The 23859-nt window shown below is 38.3% G+C and overlaps 1 protein-coding gene across 1 annotated transcript in view; it reads right to left on the bottom strand.

Annotated features, from left to right (window-relative positions):
• The window catches only part of Thsd7b (thrombospondin type 1 domain containing 7B), an 839715-nt gene that overhangs the window by 470238 nt on the left and 345618 nt on the right, over positions 1-23859 (bottom strand). Inside the window, exon 6 of the mRNA XM_076941097.1 lies at positions 2076-2231. Coding sequence (XP_076797212.1) covers positions 2076-2231 — 156 coding nt within the window. The remainder of the gene's footprint in view (positions 1-2075; positions 2232-23859) is intronic.

Here is a 23859-nt window from a genome sequence, read left to right as displayed (position 1 = left end):
GGATGAGAAGATGGCCACTTGGTGAGCTGCAAAGTAGAAAGATTGGAATGGGAAAGTCGAGAGCCCCTGACAGTATTCAGTGTTATCCCAGCAGCCATTCTGTTTTTAGTTATATGATTTAATAGGTCTCTTCACTGGTTTGAAATCAATATGAACTGGGCTCATGTTATCTACATCTATAGGTGTCCTAAGTAAGATGAGGTTCACTTGGTGTGTTGAGTGCATCTACATCTTTGAAAGCAAAGAAGAATGACACACCATGCAGTGAGAATTTACAGTTATTTCAGTCTTGGTAAAGTCTGAAGTGTTTTAGCTTTTGAGGGGGTTACCTTAAAAGCTGGCATGGTACAAATGAAATACAGGAGGACCAATCTAGGTTCTAAGAGCATGTAAGTCACCCGAAGAAATATCATGCACATCTTTAAGAAACTGATGGCTTCTAATTATGTATGGAGCACAATTGTGCTATTATTGCTAATGGGAACTTTTCTGTGTCAAAAAAAACCAGAAGCAACGCAGAGGATTTGGAGGTTATATTATGTACTATTTAGTTTCATATTGTTACGAGCAAATATATGACAAAAGCAACTTTCCAAAGAGAGGAAAGATTTACTCTTGCTCACATATTCAGAGGAAGCTGCTTACATGCTAGGGAAAGTATGGTGGCTAAAGAGGCTCTGTCCATGGTAGCTGAATCTTGAAGTAGAAGATAGAACAGGAAGAGTGGTGGATCTTTAGTTCTTAAATATGTGTCCCCAGTTCCTCATCTGTTCTAGCTGTTCTTCTCATCCCAAAGGTTCTACAGCATCAGAAACAGAACTCCCAGCTAGAAAAATAGTGTTTGAACACATGAACTTATAAGGATATTTATTTCATACAGGAGCTTAGATGATTTCTATAAATTGATGAGAAAAATTAAAGTTAGTGTTCTCTTGTCCCAGATTCAATACTGTTCTTCCTCTTTTCCTTTACAGTAAGAGGCAGAACAAAGTGAAATCCATGTAACCTAGGGATGAACATGAGCATGTGTGTTCCCAGAGCAAGCCATGGATGACAATCACATGAGATTCTAATAGAAATGCATTGTCTTTCACAGATGGGGGCACAAGGTTCATTGCACTCAACAGTTGGGCATGTGGTATTTCTCTGCATGTAAAGTAGGATTAGAGTCGAGTCAACACAGCCTACCATCTGGTAAGCCATCGGATCTTATTTCTCTTCATATTAATAAAAGGAATATTTCTTCTTAGTACAACATGCAAGGAGAAAAGACACTGATGGAAACTAAAAGGTCAGTGAAGGATGGAAAGATGCCTCTGGAATGGACTTTTAGGGGTGGGAATGGACATTTTAAATCCAAAATGGGGCAAACTAGATAACAATGGCTAAGTAAGTAACAATAATTGAAGATGTTATTTTAAGCCCACGGACACTAAACACTAACCAATATAATACACACACATATTTTTAATGTCCCTTATTAAAATATAAGGCCAAATGTTAAATGTGAGAATCTGAAAATATAACTATACCAAACATAATTGATTTCCAGTGTGATCACAATGAATCATGTCATGGGATATTAGTGGAACCATTACTCACAAGAAACAATAGGTTATATTTGTATTTGAGACAGGATCTCATGTAGCTCAAGCTAAACTGTAAATCATTCTATAGCCAAGAATAGCCTTGAATTTCTAATACTTGCATCTCAACTATCTCAGTGCTGGGATTAAAAGCATATACCAGTAAGCCTGGTTTTATGTAGTACTGTAAGTTGAAACCAGGGCTTTGTGTGTGTTAGGCCAGCAATTTACCAACTAGCTGAATCACTAGGAACAACATTATTTCCAACTGAGTAGCAATTATTTCACTCAGTTCTGAGCCTAACATAAAAGTCAATCAAGGTCAGACCCTGTGCTTCACAGAAATGTCCTCAGCTGTCTCCCTAATAACCGAACATTGCCAAGCCTGAGCCAGTTATCTAAATACAAACAAATGCTGTCTTAAGCTGATTATTCTGAGGCTTAGATGTGTACACTGGAAGTGAATGAAACATGCGTATAAACACTCACCTTTCTTCCCCTGAGGATCATGGCAGTTCTCATAAACACATGGGCCCCAGGCTGACCAGGAAGATACAATGCAGTCCGTTGAGCAAGGGACATTGCAGAGCTGGGAGGCTGAGGGGGCAGGACCCAAGCATAACGTACTTTCCACGGGCCTAGAGACTAAAAGATAAGAACATAAATGCTATGTCACATTTTGGGGCTTTCCTAAAATTGCTCATCTCTTTAGCAGGCTTATGATACTAAACAGTATATGCAATCAAGACAAACATTTTCTCATATGAATGTTTAGTTCTACATTATCAGCCTTTGAGGTGAGTATAGAAAAAAGACAGAGACAGAGGGCATGCACTCGAGATTCCTGAATTGCAAAGGACTCCCGGGGAATTTAAGAGAACAGAGGAAATATCACAGACACAAATTATCCAGAGGTATGATTTAAAACAGAATTAAATGGCCTGGTGAAGTTTCAGGAAGAGTCTATCTTAACTATATAAATGACTGGGGATCTGTGAAAAACATCAAAATCGAACCCCTAAGGTGCAGTGTTTAGCATAACCAATCTACTGCTGTGACTCCCCAGAGGGGTGGAGCTGGCAAAGACAGAAGAAAAATGGCTCTTGGAACAAGAAGAAAAATGGGACCCTGACTGCAGTTCTGGCTTGAGAAAGCAGTTTCCTAACTGGTTTACCCAGAGGTTCAGGGCTCCAAAGGGGAGTGCTTTGAGGTGTGCAGACTGGGGCCTGAGCTGGTCCCTTTAAGATGCACTCACTATGTGTCCATCTGTGGTGTTTCCTGACCTCTGCCTGTAGATTTTCAGAAAAAAAAAAAAAAAAAAAAAAAAAAAAAAAAAAAAAAAAAACCACAAGATGTAAGCAAGACCAAAAGTTCTTGGCCTTTGTGTAAATTTAACAGTGGAAACTGGAGCCCCTGAAAACAACACACTAAAAATTCACATGTGTCTACGTCTATTGCAGCAGTATTTACTATAGGTGAATTGTAGAACTGGCCTATGTATACATCAATAGGAGAGTGGCTAGAGGGGGATTTCAAGGAAAGGGAAATAGAATGTAGACTCTAAGATAGGGGATAATGGAACATGAAGGGATACATGCATGGGGTGGGAGGGGTAGACAGGGTAGAAGAGAGAGGATAGGAAGGGAAAGCTTACATTAAATAACTTTAAAAATACCATATGGGGACCTACTACTGTAGAAATTTCTGAAAGTATAGATAGATAGATAGATAGATAGATAGATAGATAGATAGATAGATAGATAGATAGATTAAAAAAAGGGTTCAGTAAACATCCTTAAATATCAAAGACTGTTGTCATTGCTCTTGTTTATCCTCTGCATACTTGAGTCAGAGAATATGGACAAATCATGAGGGTATCAGCCTAGAAGCACCATCCTACTGGCTAGTTTTCTTTTTTTCTTTTTCTTTCTTTCTTTCTTTCTTTCTTTCTTTCTTTCTTTCTTTCTTTCTTTCTTTCAGGATTTTTTATTGGATATTTTCTTTATTTACATTTCAAATGTTATCCCCTTTCCTGGTTTCCCCCCCGGGAACCCCCTATCCCACCCCACCCCTGCTTCTATGAGTGTGTTCTCCCCCCACCCACCCACTCACATCTCCTAGCCTTGAATTCCCCTATGCTAGTTATCATTGTGCTGGAAGGTCCTGTGCATACCACCAGGGAAGCAAAGTTGTCCTCAGCCTACCCAGCTGTAAACCATGTGAGCCCCAAGAAATATAATAAGATATTAAAGCAATGATGTATGTAGGGAAAAAATGGCTAGCAGAAGGAGGAGGGCAAATGTGATCTCAGTATAGGAAAAGCTATATGAACATCTCTTAATGAAACACAGTTTTCAAGACAATTTATATGTACTAATCCTTTAAATGTACATCAAAAAGAACATCTAAATATAAAGCTGTTTACTTTTCTTACACGGAGTTGCCTCACACTGAGAAAGTTTTGAAGCATTCCAAACTTTGTGAGCAGTAGCTGCAGGTCTGGAAGCTTTATCTACTGAGTGGCTTGTACTATTCTGTAAATACTTCTCATGTGTCATTTTCATCCAGTTGAGCAGATGGAAAATGCCTCAAAGGTGGGAAGTGATGGGTGGGGACTGTGGTGAGTCCAGCCACGTCCTTAGCTTCTTTGCTTTCTCTCAGTGTAGAAGCATCGGATGTAGTGATGGTTGTAATCCATCATCACTCTGGGCAGAGAAGACTTGAATGAGAACCAAACCAACAGCAAAATAGAAAATGAATGCCACCATGAAAAAGACAAAGGCTAAGTGTGTCTGGTTGGAGTTACAGTGAACAAAGACATAGTCTGAATCACTACTGAAAGTGATCTGAAGGAGTTGTGAAAACAACACCCATATTTTATTTGCATATTTATCTAAATGTTTGAAATATTCAAATTAATTTTAAAGTTCATCAAATCAATTTGATTTGACTTAAAATGAAAGTCAAGGACAAATATATTGCCAATGTAAATGTGAAAATATGTCTGTCATGGAGCAGGGTCAGGGTGAGGAGGAGAGAGCAGATACTGGAGGAGTTAGTGGAACTGCCCAGGGATATTAATGAGGGGAAGTGATTAAACAAAGTTCATACTGCAGTTGTCAGTGGGATGGGAACCCAAACTAGAGATGTATCAATGAGATGGCTGGATTCAGAATAAGGCAATTTACACAAGACTCACATTCAGATAACTCAGACTTTCTAAACTACCAGAGCACCATTTAAAGCAGGCACTCTAGGATTGTGTCCATGTTCAAGACATTTTCTACCAACAAGATTAAATCAGCCATAGATTACCAGACAAAGGAAGGAGATTGAACATCTGAGCACCCCACCAATAAATATCAACCGAGCTCAGTGCTTTAATTTGAAAGTATGCTTGGCTCCTCACTTATGTGTGTTGGTGCTTATTTCCACCTAGTAAGAAATCCATGCAGCAGATCAGAACGAAGTGAGTAGGGCAGCTGATTACTCTATTTACTAAACACGCATAATTCATGCCAAGCATGGGTTATAACATCAAACACACACTGACACATTTAATCTTCTCTTTGACATATGTGTTCTTAATATATCTCTAGTTTTAAAATAAAAGAACTACAGTATAGAAACGTTAGCTCACAGGCTGGATAGATAGCCCAGCAATTACACTGCAAAATTCTATTCCATGAACCTATATGGTTGGCTCGTAACCCCATATAACTTTAGATCCAGGGACTCTGACACCTTCTGGCCTCCTGGGCATTGCACTCAAATGCATATATACCACAGAGAGAGACATAAACATAATTAAAAATAATATAAATAACTCTAAAAATTTTAGCTCACTTGCCTGCAAAACTAGCTAAGGAATGGTAGAGAGATAACATCTGGAAGCAGGCAGTTTGGCTTCTGAGTTTGTGCTGTAAATAACTCTACTAGGTAATGTTTTTACTTGATATTCCCTAGTGCCCATTGAGGAGACAATGTCCGAGTAGCCATCAGTGACTCTGTTTTCCCTAACTGCTTGTCTATCATCTGAAGAATAGCTACAGAATGTGTTAAAAATTCTGCATCATGAAAGAAGAGAAGAACTGGCCAAAAATGCCTAGACTGTCTACCAGTGATCTGACAGCAAGGTGTCTCTCAACACCATGCCATGTGCCCCAACATATAAAACCCAAGGTGGCCACATTCAGGTGGGGCATGCAGAGCTAAGCACACAGCCATATGCTTTCTGTACCTTGGGAGTCTGGGTCAGGATAAGTTAGATTTTAATTTTTTCATCCCACTTACCAGTAAGTAACACATCTGCATCATGAAACATGTTGTATATGAATGAGTTCTGTCTTATTGGACTCAGAAAAGTTGATAATCGGTGCATGGTGTTCAATCCCACAGCTTGTATAAACACTGTGCTATTGATGGAGGAGTTAGAATAATGAGTGAAACATACCAAGACCCTCTCATAAAATCTCATAAATCTTATCTCTTATAAATCTTATCTCTGATAAAATCATATCTCACTGGGGTTGGATGGAAACTGCAAATGTATCTAGGATACCACAAGATGCCAAGTGTTTTGCTGTCTTTCTATTGTCGTGATTACCTCCTTCCAACACTGGCCAGATGAAGTATCAGATGCCAGTGCTAAGACAGTCCCCAAACAGCTCAGCTCTAAGGCGAGTCAATGGTTTGCTACCACATCTCTGCATCTGATACTGGCACAGTAGCTGACACTTCTCCATCCACCAGCAAGTATTTATCAGGCACATGGTGAAATCTTAGTAAACCTCATGTGAAGCTTCCAGAATGCCTGGCAGGAAAGGCTTTTAGATAGAACTGCAGTTAGAAAGAGACAAGGGAACATGTCCTGAAGCTGAATCTGTCAGGACACCACAACCACAGTTAAAATATATGTCTTTAATTTTGAAGAGAAGTTGAGAGTGGTTAAAGGGGTTACGTGTACTGAAATCTTCTTTCATAAATACTTAACTGTCAATTAGTAGACTGTTAGACAATGCATGTAATAGAAGATTTCAAAGTAGAGAGGGTCACAATTGCCTGGAAAAAGATCAGGAAGTAATTTCCTTGGGGACTCCAAAGTGACATATTAGAGACCCAGGCATGGGGTGAAACCATTTGTCAAAGCAGTCATTTTTCTTCAGCACCTGCTGCTTTGATGGACAGTTAGTCTTAATCTATATCAATAAATTCTTCCAGCCCTGGTGAAATGTCTAAGATGCTTCACTTAGGCACAGAATCGATGTGGCCGGGTCAGCCCAGGTCTTTCATGACCCTAAGCCCCACCCCAGGACACATTTGCTCCAGAAATAAATCATGAATATGTCAGAAAGCACTTAACAGCTTCAGAACACTAGAGAAGGGCAAACAGGATGCTTCTACACTTATTGACTGTTATCCCTGGATGTTAGCTTGAGGGCTAACTTGAGTTTAATTAATCAATTTGACTGAAAAACTAAACTCCAAAGACTCAGGCGGTTTGTACAATTTCATTCTCAAATCCAGAGGAGAGCAAAGCCTGTGCCTCAGGCCAGGAGGCAAACTCACCCCCACCCCCCTCACTCCATCTGTCTTTCATTTTCTTTCTATAAAATGAAGGCATTGGTCAAGACAGACTAGCCTTTGTATAAGCCACAGTCTATGAGAGGTAGACAGAGATAGGATAGGCCCAAGGAACCTATGAATGTGCCAGACTCAATTTAACCCTTTAAACTAGACCTAAACTTTTCTTTATACCACTTCTTCAGAATCACCTAGGCTCAGATCTGGCCCACTGAGGAGATACAGAACCCCAAATTTGCTCTGTCCCAGAAGACTAGTTACTATTTATTCCTTACTCATGAATAAGAATATTCTGATTCTGGTATCTTAGGGAGTGAGTGGGATGGAGTTGGATCCTGCTGGACTTCGGTGATCTACAGTTCACACGTTATTAAGCCTTCATTTACTCCGAGTCAAACTCTAGCTAGAGGGTTTGAAGTAGGAATTTTTCTTTCCTGATCACTACCCTCTTTCTTTTGAAATGGTTAACTAACTCTGTCTTCTCAAACACAGTGAATCCCTGGTCAGTGAAAACCTTTATTACTGCATTTTCCTCCTGGAAGCTTTCTGCCTCCCTGACGCTGACCACATGCTGGACTGAAGACACCATTAATCAGGTCTCATAGGCTGCTTGGCCTCTGTACCCAACAATTTCAGTTCTCTCAGAGACTTCTAATGACCCCTAAGTATTAGAACACCTCAAAACTTTTAACAAGGATAAAGCCTGATCTCTATGTATCAGAGTCTTTCCCAATGCTGAGGAATACATTACTGTATTTTAAGTGATTGCTCAGATTCAGTAGTAATTAATATTTTGAATATTCTGGTACCTAACCTGGAATTTTTCATTTGTAGTGAGAAATGATTAAATTGACCTAGCCTAAAAGAAATGTTGAAGTCTGCTACTAATGATTGCACAGTTTTCTTAAATAATGAATGACTCGATACACAGACTACTAATTAGCAAGGGACAAAATGTGCTGGTAGTAATACACTCAGTGTTACAAAATGTGCACTGTTCTGAATTCCAGAAAGGAATAAAGTTCATTATCTTCTTTAGGAAAAAGGTGATTTCAGATGCACGTAGAGTTTTAAGGAAAATGTACTGTAAGTAAGAAAAAAACTTCCTGTTGTGCTTAGCCATGTGACTACCACATTAGTAATTATACTACTAATTACAACATGAACACTTGTGTAATTTATCCTTTAAAATAAAATCCAGCTATAATCTCAACTAATTTGAATTAACAAAACAGTATGATGCAAAGATTTGTGAGAGAACCCCACTTCTATCCCAACTGATGGATGTTCTACAAGATCTAATTGGCTTTATGTTTTTAACCCTCCAAACAGAAATTGAAATGAAACAGAATATTAATTTGCTAAGTATAATTAATATTTCCAAGCCCCCCTTTAGTCTATAGCCCCTTTTATTCATTTGCCTAAGGAAAAAAAATGTTATCATAGCAGCTAATAGATACTTCTTTTTTTTAATGTATCTATTATTAGATGAAAAAATCAAGACATTCTTTAAAAACTCACAAAGCAGTCAATGTAAATCTGTCATGGCATAATTAAATGCTCGTTATCTTCAGGACAATGAGAAGCATCTGGGGAATTAATGACTATATTTTCCCCTAGCATTTTCAAGACTAAAAATGCAAACCAGATGCATTTCTTCAGACACTCTGGAACCTACATCAACATACCTTCTTTCTAAATTTCCTCAAATAATTTGAACTCTCAATCTTCAATAGATTTTATGCAAAATATTCAATTTTGTGAATATCATCAACCCCCACAAAGAAGGTATACAGACAAGTTATATCCATCCCAATCTTCCAAGCCTGACACAGACATCATAAGCCCCAAAGGAAATTTTGACTCAAGGACATAGGACTCCCTCATTGCTTGGGCTTTCCAAGAAGCAGCCATAACAGAAACAGCAATTGCCCAAATTTAATTCAAAACTAATGAAAGAGCCTACTTATGTAAAAATGCTGCTTCCTAAATGATTTTTGAGAAACAATATTGCCTCTGACATATCCATTTAGGGAATACACTGACTTGGCAGAAACTCAATCCACCTTCTGCTAAAATAAAATGGCCTCTTTTACAGACCAAGGCAGTCAAATGGATGAAGGGTAAAGATAAATAATAGCACAGCTTGAAGCATGAAGTTCTTTGCATTTGAGAAACTGCATGCATTATTTCAGTTACCTTTTGCCACTGGGATTTGCAAAATAATATATCAATCTTTTAAGTTGGTAGACAGAATAAAAGTAAATCTTTCTTCTAGTACTTACAGTCAGCTTTAAAAATGAAATTGCATCTCATCCTGTTACACCTAATGAAGCTTAATTTTAGCCATATTGTGACTCTCTTGGCAAAGTACTGTGCAATATAATTTGGCAGGAGGATGTGTGTATATACAGCAGATTTGATATCTGAAAAATAATTTCTGCAATTAGAAGTAATTATGTGAAATTTGGACACATGTCCAAAAGTTTCCAAATTTAATTCATTTCATTTAATCAATTAGAAAATGCCCGTCCGTGGATACATTTTCTATTGCTGAAGAGTAAAAAGCAGTATTCAAAATAAAAATGAAGTCTGAATGCAGCTTTATAGAGCAATCGGCAGCCAATAATTATGTGCGTAAAGACGTATAGATGTGTGGAACATTGTGTTTATTATTTTATGGTCTCAGTTTTGAGCCCATTTTGAGGTATTCTTTCTGTTTGCTTTCTGGATATTTGGCTTAGAGCTCAAGAGAGAACAAAGGAAGAATTAAGAAAAAGAAATGGCCCAAGATAATATTTTTCACTCTTTATAAAATTAAAAACATTATGGGTGAGAGAGAAGGCCCCGAGGAGATTTAGAGGGATGAGAAAGTGTCCTGACAAAGAGCTAAATTTAGGAAGGTATGGAGGACAGATGAAAGAACAGAGTTAGTGGGGAGGCCAAAGGCAGAAATGTTCTCTGTCTGGACAGCATGGCTTATAAGAAGGTTCAGTCCAAGAGTCTCCCTCCTCTTTAGCACTTTATAAGAAAGACTTCATTGTCTATGGAAACAATAATAGGAGTCAAATGAGAATGAGTCTTCCCTAATCACCTATTTAAGTTATTGATGCTAAGAATATTGACTAACATACACCAGTGATGTGCTCGGTATCAAGCATGGAGCATCAAGCTTGAATCCAATCCCACCTCTTAAAAAATTTTTAATTTTAATGTTTTCTATCACCTTCCATTTTAACCTAAGAATTATAATAATTTCAGATAGATTTTAAAAAATATGTTTAAATTATTTGTTTTCTGTGGATGGATGTTTTATCTGCATGCATGTTTGTATACCACATGCATACCCTGTGCCTCAGAAGACAGAAGTTACAGGTGATTGTGAGCTATCATGTGGGTTTTAGAATTGAACCAAGATGATTTCTAAAAATAATAAATGCTCTTAACTGCTGAGGCATCTCTCTACCCCTCAGTCCCACCTTTAATCATCAATGCAGTTGAGAGGAATGTGAGTAAGCAGGACTTCCTGAGATGCCTTAGCTGAGACATCACACCATCACATGTGTGATGTAAGGAGCTCGGCTCCAATCTTTCTAAATCGGTATTATAACATTGGGTTTTGCCATGACTTTGTGTTTGTAGCAAAAATGAGGATGGAAAAATATCTGCCACTGTAGTAATAATTAGGAAAAGAATACATTGCTGCTATTAAAAAAAAATTGTCGAGATAAAACCTACAGAAAAGTAACTCTGAAAATATCAAGAGCAGCCATTGCTATCTTGAACTCAAGGCAGCTGTGGTCACCTGCACTTGACTAGGTATGGCTCTCTTAGTATACAACTAGTTATGGATGGAAAGTGGGTTCAAGGAAGCTTACTCTACTGAGCTGAAATATTGGCTATTAGAAGATTCTGCCAAGAGGCGGTCTTTATCCTCAGTTGTACACACAGTAGTGAGCCTAATGCTGTAATGGATATCCAAGCCTAGGGTGACAGAAATGGCCCTGGTTAAACTCAATGGGTTTAAAAAGCTACAGGGCATGAACATGCTGGAGGAAGTATTAAAAAGAGGCTATGATGACAGGGGCAGGATTGAGAAAAGAGAGGTTGAGAATATAAAATGCACAATATGCATGGATGAAATTACCAAAGAACAAATTTAATTAATATAAACTGTCAACTGGAAAGGTAAAATATCAGGAAGTGTTGTTGCAGGGAGAGGGGGAGCTGTGTGGGGAGCTGTGTGGGGAGCTGTGTGGGGTGCTGTGTGGGGAGCTGTGTGGGGTGCTGTGTGGGGAGCTGTGTGGGGTGCTGTGGTGACTACAAAGGTCCCTGTGATCAGCTTTAGGCTAATCTGAAGAAGAGATAGTAAATGAAGTGGTTTATGTGATTATTTTAATTTTACATGTTAATGTTAGTCCCTTCCTAAAGATGTATATACATACCGTCTACCACACACATTTCCATCAATAATAATAATAATAATAATAATAATAATAATAATAATAATAATAATAATAATAAATACCCTGAATTTGGGAAAAGGTAGGACCAAAACTCACCTTTCACTAGGTGCAAATCTTACAAACTATTTCTCCTCATCAGCTAATAAAGGGCAAAGATAATGACATGTCCCAGAAGCCAATGAGCATGAACTAGAAGGAAGCAAAAGTGCTGAGAAGAATACAGAACCACTGTTGAGATGAGGAAGTGGAAGGAGGAAATGGAAGAGGATGGATGCCATTGAGAACGGAAGCAAATTGGGCGATGGTTTTAGATTTCACAGAATGCCTGGAAGCCAGTGTGGGAGGATCAGGCAAGGCAGCCCCTCATTCTGCTGACTCAGAACTTGGCTTCCTAAGAATAACAAGAAATAGCCTTTGAAATACCACAGTCCTGTGAGAAACTAGCCTCAAACTGCAGTGCTGACAGCCCCTTCAAAGGGAGAACAGGATGTGTGTGCCATGATTATTTTAGACTCTCTAGAAAGAACTATGTATCTCTAAAGTAAATCACACACACTCCTTAACAGAAGGGAAAATGAAGGCCTTGTTGGATGCTGTGTTCTTGTTAGTGCATGCTACTTAAAATTTGCAAATCACTTTACACTGAATAAGTTACTTCAACTTCAAAGGAGGGCTCTGAGAGTCACTGAAAGGGACAGGAACGAGGCCATGCATAACAACTTAAAAGTGCAGAATTGTTCATTCTTCTGAACAGAGAAATACATGACTTATTTTTTAAGCCAAAACCATTTGTAATTTGTCTACATATTACAAATACAAACCTTTGCATTTCAAAACTTCTTCCCTCTGATTTATTACATTTCTTGCTCTGATAATCTGTTACTGTCAGGCCCCAAGTCTAATCTAGTAGCTTATCTCCAGTGGAATCCAATAGACTCAGCTTTGAGACAGAACTGGGGCCAAGATATCAGGGAGAACATTAAGAATTAGTAAATCTTGAAAAATCTATGATTAGCATGCTGAAAAATGAACTCTCTGAGTCATGTATAGATAATTATTTTAAGAATACAATTGACAAAATACTTTCACTAAAGACCCATCAAACAGGGAGGTTGTTGCTATCTATATGAACCAAAGAGATCTCTTACCAACAAACCTCAATAGAATATCCAGCTTGGCCTACAGTGTCTGTGCCCTTTAATTATTTCCTCTCTAAAAAGTCCTTGTGAGCATCTTTTCCTTAATTGTCATCTCCTTCCTCCTTGTTTTTAGCAATTCAACTATTCTTAGGGTATCTGGATTATGTAATATATATTTATATTTTAAGAAGAAAATCAAAAGATCTAATGTTATTATTGTGTCTTCTTGGGTATAATGCCCACACCTCAAGGACCATATGGATTTAAAACATATCAATCAATTTGTTTGCTATGCAATCCACATGGAGAATCCTGGTGAATACATCAAACTGTGAGTTAACTCTGATGGTCAGACCTCTTATTTCTAATAAAAAACTTAATTGTCAAAGTTCTATCTGAGATTCTATAATTTGTATATGATGGAGACATGACAGGAACCAAAACAGTATGACTTCAGTTTTTCCTCTTCTTTACTTCTTGGCCACTATGTGAGGCTTCTTCATGTGCAAAATCAGTAGAGCTTAGATTCCTTGCATGTCTCCCTGCCTGCAGGCTGAAGTGATCATTTGCATAACTCCCTTTTCTGTGTGAGCTTGAGTGAAAATCTTTATGCTGATGCTTTCACTCCAGTGAAGAGAGAGCATTCATCAAGATATTTTGAGCAAAATACTTAAGAATATAGAAAATAAGGATAGTGAATAGTATATGACATAGAATCTCATGAAGTTTAAAAATATCTGCTTATGTTATAAAAGGCTTCCAGGAAATTGCATAGTCTTCAATGTTTTACATATACCTAAGTAGTCTGAGAAAAATGGTCATACAATGGCTATTTATATGTCCTAAAATACATGTTACTTTTGAAACCTTGATTTTATAGAGAAAACATCAAAACTAGAGAAACAATAAGTATTTCACTTTAAAAAACTTAGATAATTTCATATTAAAAGCAGCGTGGATATAATTAGAAGTTCTTAAATATAAATTAACATCAAATTTGAAAGTATTACTAATTATGTTTATAAAGGAATGAACTTCCTAAAGTACAACTTTTTCTACAAAATGAAAAAAAAATACACCTGAAATCATTTTTTAATAATGTAATACTTTTAAGTTGGAATTATCATAAATAAATAATAAATCAATACTTTGGAGTTGTTCAAAGCAGGGGAGTTCAGTGAGAAGACACATTTATTATGGCTAACCTTGTAATAGGGAGAACCCAAGTGCTAGAGTAGTCATGGCCTTTCAGATAAAAATCAGACATGTGTCAGCTCAAGATACTACAGTAAAGAAGAAAACAGAGGTAAAGATTCTTTCTGGAGCTCCTTATAGAGGACAGAGTGAATGATGTACCACCTCATCTGAGAGCCAAGGACAACTCATGCCTAATTAACTAAAGAAAATCCAAAGCATGGCTGTCTCTACAACCTCATGTGGTTTTCTCCTCTGAAAACACACCTAGAACCATCCCCAGCCAGTAGACAAGAGCTACCATTAGCTGTATTATGTAATACCATCCAGAGTTACTGTCTTATTTTATGTCTGAAATACATAAAATTAAGACATTATCAATTGTCATATTATAAGAGATTGAGACTTTGTAATGCTTTTGTAGACTGACCTTTGCCTGGCCTAATGAATCTTAATGTCTAAAGAGTAACAGGTAGGACTGCTAAGAGAACTCAGTAAAGCACTGCCATGGGAGGCTGAGGACCTGAGATTGAACCTCAGAACCCATATATGAGCTTACAGTGGCATTGAGGTATAAATGAGAGGCAGACATAGGTAGATCTCTGGAGTTCACTGTTCAGCTAGCCTAGCCTTCATGGTAAAATTCTTATCTAGTAAGAGACTGTCTCAAAAACAACAACAACAACAGCAAAAACCATAACAACAACAACAACAAAAAACAAAAAACAAAGGAAGAAAAAAAAGAAGAGAAGAAAATTAAAGGTACCTCAGTAGCAACACCCAGTGTGGTCTTCTCATTTATACATGTGTACATGCAACATGTGCCCATGTGTGTGTAAGCACACAGACAGACAGACAGACAGACAGACAGACAGAGGAACAAGCAAATTTTAAATAAAACTGTTTCTTCCTTAGAAAATGTTTTTCCCCCATAGGTGTGCTCCCTCCAGAAGTCTAGAATGTAGAGAGCACTGTGGTGTCCTATAAAGTATCTCATCTCTACAAAGAAAAACAAAACTGAACAAAAACCCATTCCTAGGAATGTCCTCTGACTCATCAACAATGGTTTAATCAACATAGAATTCCATCCAGAGGACAGTGCATTCGTTCACCCCGCCTTTCATGAAATACACATTAAAAACTAAAACTACAAGCCTGCCATTTCCCAATGCCTTACATACTCCCTGTTCATTTGGAACATATTTTATCTTCCGGACAGTGGCATTTTATACCAAGAAGCATTTCATTTTCCTCCAATTAAGTTTCAAAAACTCTACTGTTAACACCACTCTTATCAGAGGCTCAGTATTACAAGGTTCTCAGATTGCCAAGTGCTTATGGCCAAGAAAAAAAACCCAAGACTTCTGAAAATGGGTAGTTAGAAATAAGCATTTTCCACAGTGGAAACTTACATGCACCATGAAGACATTAAACAAGAATAGCACACAAATTGAATTAGAGTTCTGTCGCCCCATACATAAGAACAGATGTTTGCTGTGCCCTGTTCACCCTGTAAACTTCAAACCAGGCTAATTGCTTACAAGTACACAGTGAGCAGTTACAAGTTATCAATATAACTTGATTAAATATTTCCAATTCTAATGCAGAAAATGAATTTTAAAAGGTAGCACTTAACAGCAAAGATTTGAAACACAATTGAAAGAGTTAAAAAAAGGCTGGGCTGGGTGTGTAGATCGACTGGTAGAATCCTTATTGTCATGCTGTCCTGCATTCTGTGACCAGCATGGTATCAACTGGGCACAATGATGCCCACATGGGACAAGAACATCAGAAATTTAAATTTAAATTTAAGGTCTTCATCAGCTACATAGGAGTCAAAGGCCAGTGTGAGACTCATGAGATCCTGTCAGAGAATGAAAGAATGAAGGGAGGAAGGAAAAAAGGGAAGGAGGGAGCAAAGGAATGAAAGAGGAAGAAAATAGCAAAGAAAAGCAGAGAGAAATTATCATGAAGATGAAGGAAAATTTCAACCTACACTGCCACACATATGCTAATACAATTTAAATCTACAAAGTTCCATCATCAAGGGACAAATATGAGATGATATCTAGCTCATCATTCTCTTGCCAAGCCAGGCTCTCAGTTTAGATACATTAAGATATCTAATACTTGAATCCAGAGAGGGGCTTTTTCTAAGTCAACTAAGGCTCCTTCATGCTCTCATGGTCTTCATTCACACAGAGATCCTGGGGTCAGGTCAGATTGAAACCCTCATCTGAAATTCAAAGGCACGCCCCTTGTTTTATGTTCCTATGAGTTACCTTAAAAGTAGGAAAAACTTTGAAATATGATAGAAAATTCCCCAGAAGTACACAGAGGAATTACAGGGAAAAATAAAGGTGACTGGCAAAGAGAAAGATTGCCCACCAATGAGAGCCCATTAGATGAAAGGACTACTAATCAGTGACAATCTTAAAAGCAAGACATTAGGAATAACATGCAGTGTCACTAGAGTGAAGTTAATAGGAGCATTAAGGTCAGAACGTAGCACATATTTGTTCTATGCTATACATAATGTTAAAGTGGAAAACCATACATAGAAATTGTGGACATGCCAGCATTCATCAATCAACCTTTGCAAGTCTCTGAGAGATAAGCAGTGGCCTTGCAAAAGGAATGCATTCTTCATAAAATAAACTATCTTGGAGGGAGAAAACATCTCTTTACCACAGGCCACTGTCACATATGATGTGCCAGCAGCATTAAAACTGGAATAAAAGTGTTGAGCCCTCCACCCCCACCCCTCTCTATGCTGCTTTTGAGCCACCTTGCCCTCTGTTCATCTTGGTACAGCTGCTGAAGCTACAGCAGGCATCTGCCAGAGCAGTCTTTTCCTAGGCACTGCAAAAAGTCCCAGAGTGCAGGCTCTATGGTACTGGTTCCTGGTGGGTTTACAATCTGACTGGAGGAATAAAGGTTTGCACATGGAAATTGGGGTCCATTACAGAACAAGGATGCAGTTAAACACACCTAGAAGTAGCAGCAATTGTTCATAAAGTAGGTTTTGTCCATGGATGGTGACATCAGCAGCATGGGGAGGGGCTGAAACATCTGAAAATACTTGGGCAAAACTATGAAGCTAGTCTCCTACCCCACCTCTCCTTTGGTTTCTGGAAGATAAGTTGTGCACATGTGTGTGCATGTGTACATGTGTAAGAGATGATAGATAGATGATAGATAGATAGATAGATAGATAGATAGATAGATAGATAGATAGATAGATAGATAGATAGATACATACATACATACACACATACATACATACACACATACTTACATACATAGAGACAGACACAGAGTAGTTGACATCTCAGATATCTTCCACTTTGACACAGGTCTTTCTGTTTTCAGTGTGTGTGTGTATGTGTATGAACTCTTAAGGAGTCAACGCACAAACTCTGGCTATTATCATCCTGTAGACATGTTAGAATTAAACAAATTTAAATCACATGCCTAGCTTTTGTTTTTTAATTATTTATCTTATTTTTTGAGATTATTTCATAATTACATTATTTCTCCCTTCCCTTTCTCTTTCCTTTCCAAACTCTCTCAAATATGTAACATCCCATCTTTAAACTCACAGCTTTTTTAAATTAATGTTTCTACACACACACACACACACACACACACACACACACACACACACCACCCCTAATGCATAAAAATAACCTGTTCAGTAATCTCTATAATATTACTTGTAGGTATAAGTTTTCAGGGCTGAAGATTTGTTATTTGATAACCAACTGCTATGCTCTTTGTTAAGGAAAACATTTTCTCCCATTCTCAGCATTCCTTGTTTGTAATTCTTTGTGTTAGGATGAAGTGAGGGCTTCCCCATCCTCACAAGCATGTGGATTGCCTTAGCCTTGCTCATGTTGGTATGATGGTATGGGTGTAGTTTCTGATATTCTTAGAAGCTACATCACCTACATCACAGCTCACTCTTATTCCTCTGGCTCTCACAATCCTTGAGCCTTAGAAGCAGAAGTTGGTTTATGTTGGGCCTAACAGGAGGTCTAATCTCCATTCCACCTCCACCGTTCAGTCATGTACACAGGTGGAGGGCTCGAACAGGCCCTAGAGAGATTTACATACTAATGAGGTACCTGAAGGCCAGAGGTGGAGCCATTAAACATCCCTCCCCAGCCCCTCCCCCTTCTCCCCTCCCCTTTTAACTCAGGTCGATCCTGGGTGTATGGGGGTATGCATCCAGATCCATTCACCATCCGCCATGCGAATAAACCAGTTTTGGAAACCCAAGGGCTTCCTCATGTGTTGGGGCCGCGCCGCTATGAAGAATCATGAGGAGCCGGGGAGAGGCTTTTAGTTAATGAGCAGCCGGGCCCAACTTCCAGCTGGAGGAACCCAGAGCTTTCCCAGCCGACTACCCACAGCATGGCAGGAGGAACACTGGGATCCCCAAGCCTTCTTTTTCCCAACAGGTTTATAGATTTATTACTTGGAAATAAGCTCTACAAGTAAGTCTTTTGAATGTCTGTGTCTTTCTGTTATGGTCTCCCTTTATCTGTTCCAAAGAGAGGCTTCCTTGATGACAGTCGAGGTCTACACTTATCTGTGGGCATAAGGAAAATAGTTAGAATGTAGCTAGGAATTATGCTGGTGCAGTAGAGTCACCATTGTCTCTTCTCCTCCAAGATTCATGTACTAGTTCTGGCAAGTTGGCTAGGTTTGCTGTGCCAGGCATGATTCTCTCTTCTTAACTTGATTAACTTGAGTCCAATGAGAGAGCTGTTGTTTGTTAGCATTAAAGTATGTACCTTTATTAGAATCTTAGGTTAAACATGTCAAGTGATCATTACGGTTCATAGACATCATAGCTGGACAGGACTGTTGGTCGCCTCCTTTGGAAGCATAAATGGTGCCTTCTAATACCATGAAAACTAGTCCTCAGGGAGGAGATATGGTGGTCAATTCCAGCTCTGGGGCCTTTGGGTTCTGTGTTTGCTATGCATGGTATCTTTAACAGTAGGACTTTATCTTCCAGCTCTTGGAGACCATCAAAGGCAATGGCAATTGTCTATGACCACCAAGGCAAAAGAAGGATTGCCATGCATGGTTTGCAGGTTTTTGTTAGAAAATTTTTGGCTCATGGAGGAAGTACTGTAAACCCAGGTGGAAAACTTTTAAACTATATACACATATATTTATATATCAATTTATGTGTAATATAGGTTTTTGATAGACAATTTATAGTATGATTCAATATGACTTTTTCAAAGTCCATGTTCCTTTTTACCCTCCTTCCTCCTTCTATATTTATCTCCCTTCCCCTTTCTAATTCATTTTCTCATTTCAACTCTCAGATCATGTGCATCCTGCTATTCCACTCCCTAATGCTTTCCACCAACCCTGGAAATGATAAATATTTTTAACCTTCCTGGTTTATAAAGTTACTGCAGGATATCACTTAAACCTGCAGATTTGGAGATAGACACTTCTTGAAGAAGAACATGCTGTGTTTGTGTTTCTGGGTCTAGTTGGCCTGACTCAATGTGATCTTTATCCAGTCTATCCATGTCCCTACAAAGTTCATGATTTCATCCTGCTTTACATTAGTGTGTGAACTACATTCTCATTATCCATTTATTGGCTGGAGGACATTAAGGTTGTTTCCACTTACAAGCTATTATAAATAGAGAACAGCAGTGAAAATGGTTGATGGAGTGTCTACGAAATAGGATGTCGAGTTTTTTACTCTTACGTCAAGGAGTTAGTTGTAGAGCTGTGCCGATGATCTTTTTGAAAATTCTTTTTAGTTTTTTGAGAATTCTTCGCACTGCAGAGTGGCTGTGCCAGTTTGCAATCCGATCACCAGTGAATGAAGCTTCCCCCTTTCCCACAATACTTCCAGCATTTGCCATCATTGCTTTGTTGATTTTCACTTTGCTAATTGCTAAGGACAATAAATATTTTTTGAGATATTTCTTAGCCATTGATCTTCTCTTTATAACACTTTATTTTTAAGTGTGCGTATATGTGAGGGGATGGGAGTTGTGCATATTGTGCATATGTGCATGCAGTGTGGGGTTAGAGCACCTGGAGCTAGAGATACAGGTGGTTGTGAGCTGTCTGATGGAGGTGCTGGTAATATAGCTCAGGTCCTCTGCAAGAGCAGAATATGCTCTTATCCATTGAGGTATCTCTCCCACACTTACAGTGTGTAAGTCTTTGAAGAGTTGAATCAGGAAAGACTGAAAGCATTTTCTCTAAAGTCAGAGATTAGACAACAGTGTCAAACTCTCTCTGCTTTTATTAAATTAATGCTGTAATTTTTAGGCAGAGAAATAAATCAAGAGTCAAACAGAACATATGGATAGGAAAGACAGAAGTCAAATTATTCTTATTTTTAGAAGATATGATATAAACACCCCTAAAAGTCTAAGGATTCTACCGAAAAACTTTTAGTCCTAATAAATACTTTCAGCAAAGAACAAAGACACAAAATCCACTTGCAAAAATAATGAACATGCTGAGAAAGAAATCAAGGAAGCAATCTGATTCAAAATAGCCTCAAAATATCTAGAAATAAAGCTAACCAGGGAAGGAAAAAATCTTCTATAATGAAAACTATAAAGCACTGAAGAAAGAAATTGGAAAAGACACTAGAAAATGGGAAATACCTCTCATGTTCATGGGGTAGCAGAATAAATATTGTAAAAATAACCAAAAGCAATCTACAGATTCAATACAATTCTCACCAACATTTCAATGACATTCTTAACAAAGCACATATTTCTAGGAATTTTAGCTCTTGTGAAAATTTATTAGGACCATAATCATGCATAAAACTGTGTTCCACCATGTGCTCTCCTGTGTGTGTCTGTGCATGCATGTGCTCCATTGCGTGTGCATATGTGTATGTGTGTGTGCATATACAGGTGTGGGTTCTGTGAGTTCATGTACATGTATGCATGTATGCAGGCATGTGTATCTGTGTACATGTGCATTATGTGTTTTTGTGCCTGTGTGTGCATGTGTGTGTGATCTATATGCATGTATCTGTGTGTGTATCTGTGTGTGTGTGTGTGCATATGGAACATTATATGAATATGTGTTTTGTGTGCCTCTATATATGTGAATGAATGTGTGCATGTATGGGTGTGCATTTAAATGTATGCATATATGAACATGCTGAGAAAGAAATCAATTTTGCCTGTGTGCACATGTGTGTACATTTGTGTGTGTGTGTGTGTGTGTGTGTGTGTGTGTGTGTATACTCCTAGGAATTTTAGTTTCTGTACAGATTTATATAACCAGCACTACAACCAAGCCCAGAAATATCACACCACCTGGTTTCCTGTGTTGCTCATCATAATGGCATCCAAACCCTCCCACCACTGGCCCCTGGCAACTGCTAATCTATTGATCTTTATTTTGTCTGATTGGCTTCATTATTAATATGTTTCTCTACATGTCCTTTCTTGTCTGCCTTCAGGTTTCATTCTCACACTGCCAGGCCGTTGTTTCACCTCTAGAAAGGCTTAGAGAAATCTGATATCTCTTTTATCTACTAACTCTCAAGTCCTCCAGGGACCAGCACATCTTTGTCTCATCTTGCTGTGGCCAGAGGATAACACTCAGGCTCTCTCTTGCCCCTCTCAGCTTCCCACCTCTTCATGCGAGAATCTCTCTGTTGCTCTGGTGACCTTCCAAGCACACTGGTGCCAAAAGACTTTGCACTGGGCTTCTCTGCTTGGAATACTCTTCCCAGAGAGGGGCACTGTCCATCTTTCTAACAAAGCTCTCTGCACAAATGTCACCACTGAAGGAAAATATTTCTGACCTTCTCACTAAAAGTACTGTGCAACCACTCACATCTCTTTATTGCTATCTCTTCTCTGAGCCTGCTTTATTTTTCCTCATAACACACATGAGCCTTTAGTGTTTATTTTTCTCTATCTCTTTTCTCTCTTCTACTATCAGAATGTAAGCAAGAAAGGAAGTAAAGCCAGAAAACTACAGCTTTTCTGTTGTGTTATGACTGTTTAAAACAGTTCCTGCATACAATGGGTGCTCAATAGCACGCTTAAATTGTCATTAATGACCGCTAATATACGTTATAAATAATAAGACTCAGCAAGTTGCCAATGTTTTTATGAGACTGTAATACAAGCAAGAAAGTTAAAAAACAAGCATGTTTGTTTACTGCTTAAAACTTAAATAGTACAACAGAAATAGTACAACATTTCTGGCATACGTTTTATTAATACCAACCAAAATTTAAAATGTTCAAATAATTGTACTCCAAGATATCATCATAAAATATTTACATTTAAATAAATCTGAGAAAGACATTTTCCTCTATTTTTTTAGGCAGGTTTAATATTCTATAAATTATCTGTAACTAGAAAATTAATTTTAAATATTTCTCTAAGTGGCAATGATAATGTTAATATATACAATCTATGCAATGGTCATTAAGATATTTTTATGCTAAGGAATAGACTTATGAGCCATCATAAAAAAAATCAGAAGGCAGGTGGTCCCAGCATGCCATAACATCACCTTTGTGCAGTTTGACAATGAAGTGCAGGCTGGGGAAGCATGAGATGCCCTGCAAGTCTTTAAGATCACACAAAACAATGATATGAAGATAACTTTTGCCAAGAAGTAGCACCTTCTCCTACAGAGTGCCCCTGTCCCCATTCTGGGACTGCCCCTCAATCCTTCCCTAAGGTTAGTCCCCCTTGGGGGCCTTCTCAAAACCCTGTGTAAGTATGTGGTTACCACACAGCATTGTACCCAGAGTCTGTCCACAGACATTGCACCTGGCACGGTTAGGTTGTGATTAAAGTGAGTTTTTGAGGTTTGGTTTTACTTTTCTTTTTTTTTCTTTAAAAAATACTTTTATTGGATATTTTATTTATTTACATTTCATTTTTTATTTATTTAGAATAAAGATGTCATTCCCTTTTCACATTTCCCCTCCCCAGAACCCCCTATCCTATACCACCTCTTCCTTTTTGCTTTTATACCATTTTGATTACATACATGTATTAAGGTCAGTTCTAGGTTGAGCATCTAGAAACAATATAGATGCAAATAGTCGAGGAATAAGCAATACAATAAACACAAATAGTCAAAGAAAGAGCAAGACATTAAACTCAGTTACATGAACACTCCCATGATCACTGTTTCTAAAGGCTTACCAGGATGACCAAAGTATCTGAGCCTACTTCCCTATCCTAGCCCAAGGTCATTTTCATGTCTGAAGCCTACTTCCTTGTTCTAGCCTAAAATTTAGATTCCTGTCTGAAATTACTTCTTTGTTCTGGCCTAATACTTAGATTCCTGCCTGAGATTACTTCTTTGTTGTAGCCTACGATTTAGTCTCCTACCTGAAATTACTTCTTTGTTCTAGACTAATGTCACATTCCTGCTTGAGGCCTACTTTCTTGTCCTTGGCCAATGTCATATCCCTGCCAAGCAGCCCCTTTCCTTCTCCTTGGCCCATGTCAGCTTCTTGCCAAGCAGCTCCAAAGGCTCTCCACCTCTCCCCATTTTTTATTTTGTTAACAAGATTGAGCCTGTCTTAGGTCATTCTGACAAGAATGCCTTCCTTACCTGTCATGAAATATGCATTATCAAAGGCAATGCCCTTCTGTCTTAGGTTGGTAAGGCTCTGTGCAGAATTGTACCTGTGCTTGACTTGCCAGCCTGTTAATTTAATAACTCTGTCTGGGGGTCCATTTTCAGCTTTAAGCCATGCACTTTGGCTGCCAATATGTTGATGTTGTTAAAGATAAGCTTTAACACAATGGGCAGGAATAAAAGTATTCCCAGGACAAGAAGGGCTAGCCTGATCAAGCTATATATGCCATTCCTGAGGTTTGTCCAAAATGGAAATAC

This window comes from Arvicanthis niloticus, chromosome 10 (assembly GCF_011762505.2).
Source record: "Arvicanthis niloticus isolate mArvNil1 chromosome 10, mArvNil1.pat.X, whole genome shotgun sequence".
In the NCBI taxonomy this organism is placed as follows: Eukaryota; Metazoa; Chordata; class Mammalia; order Rodentia; family Muridae; genus Arvicanthis; species Arvicanthis niloticus.
The sequence above is the reverse complement of the archived record's forward strand: the minus strand, read 5'-3'. Positions and strand labels throughout refer to the sequence as shown.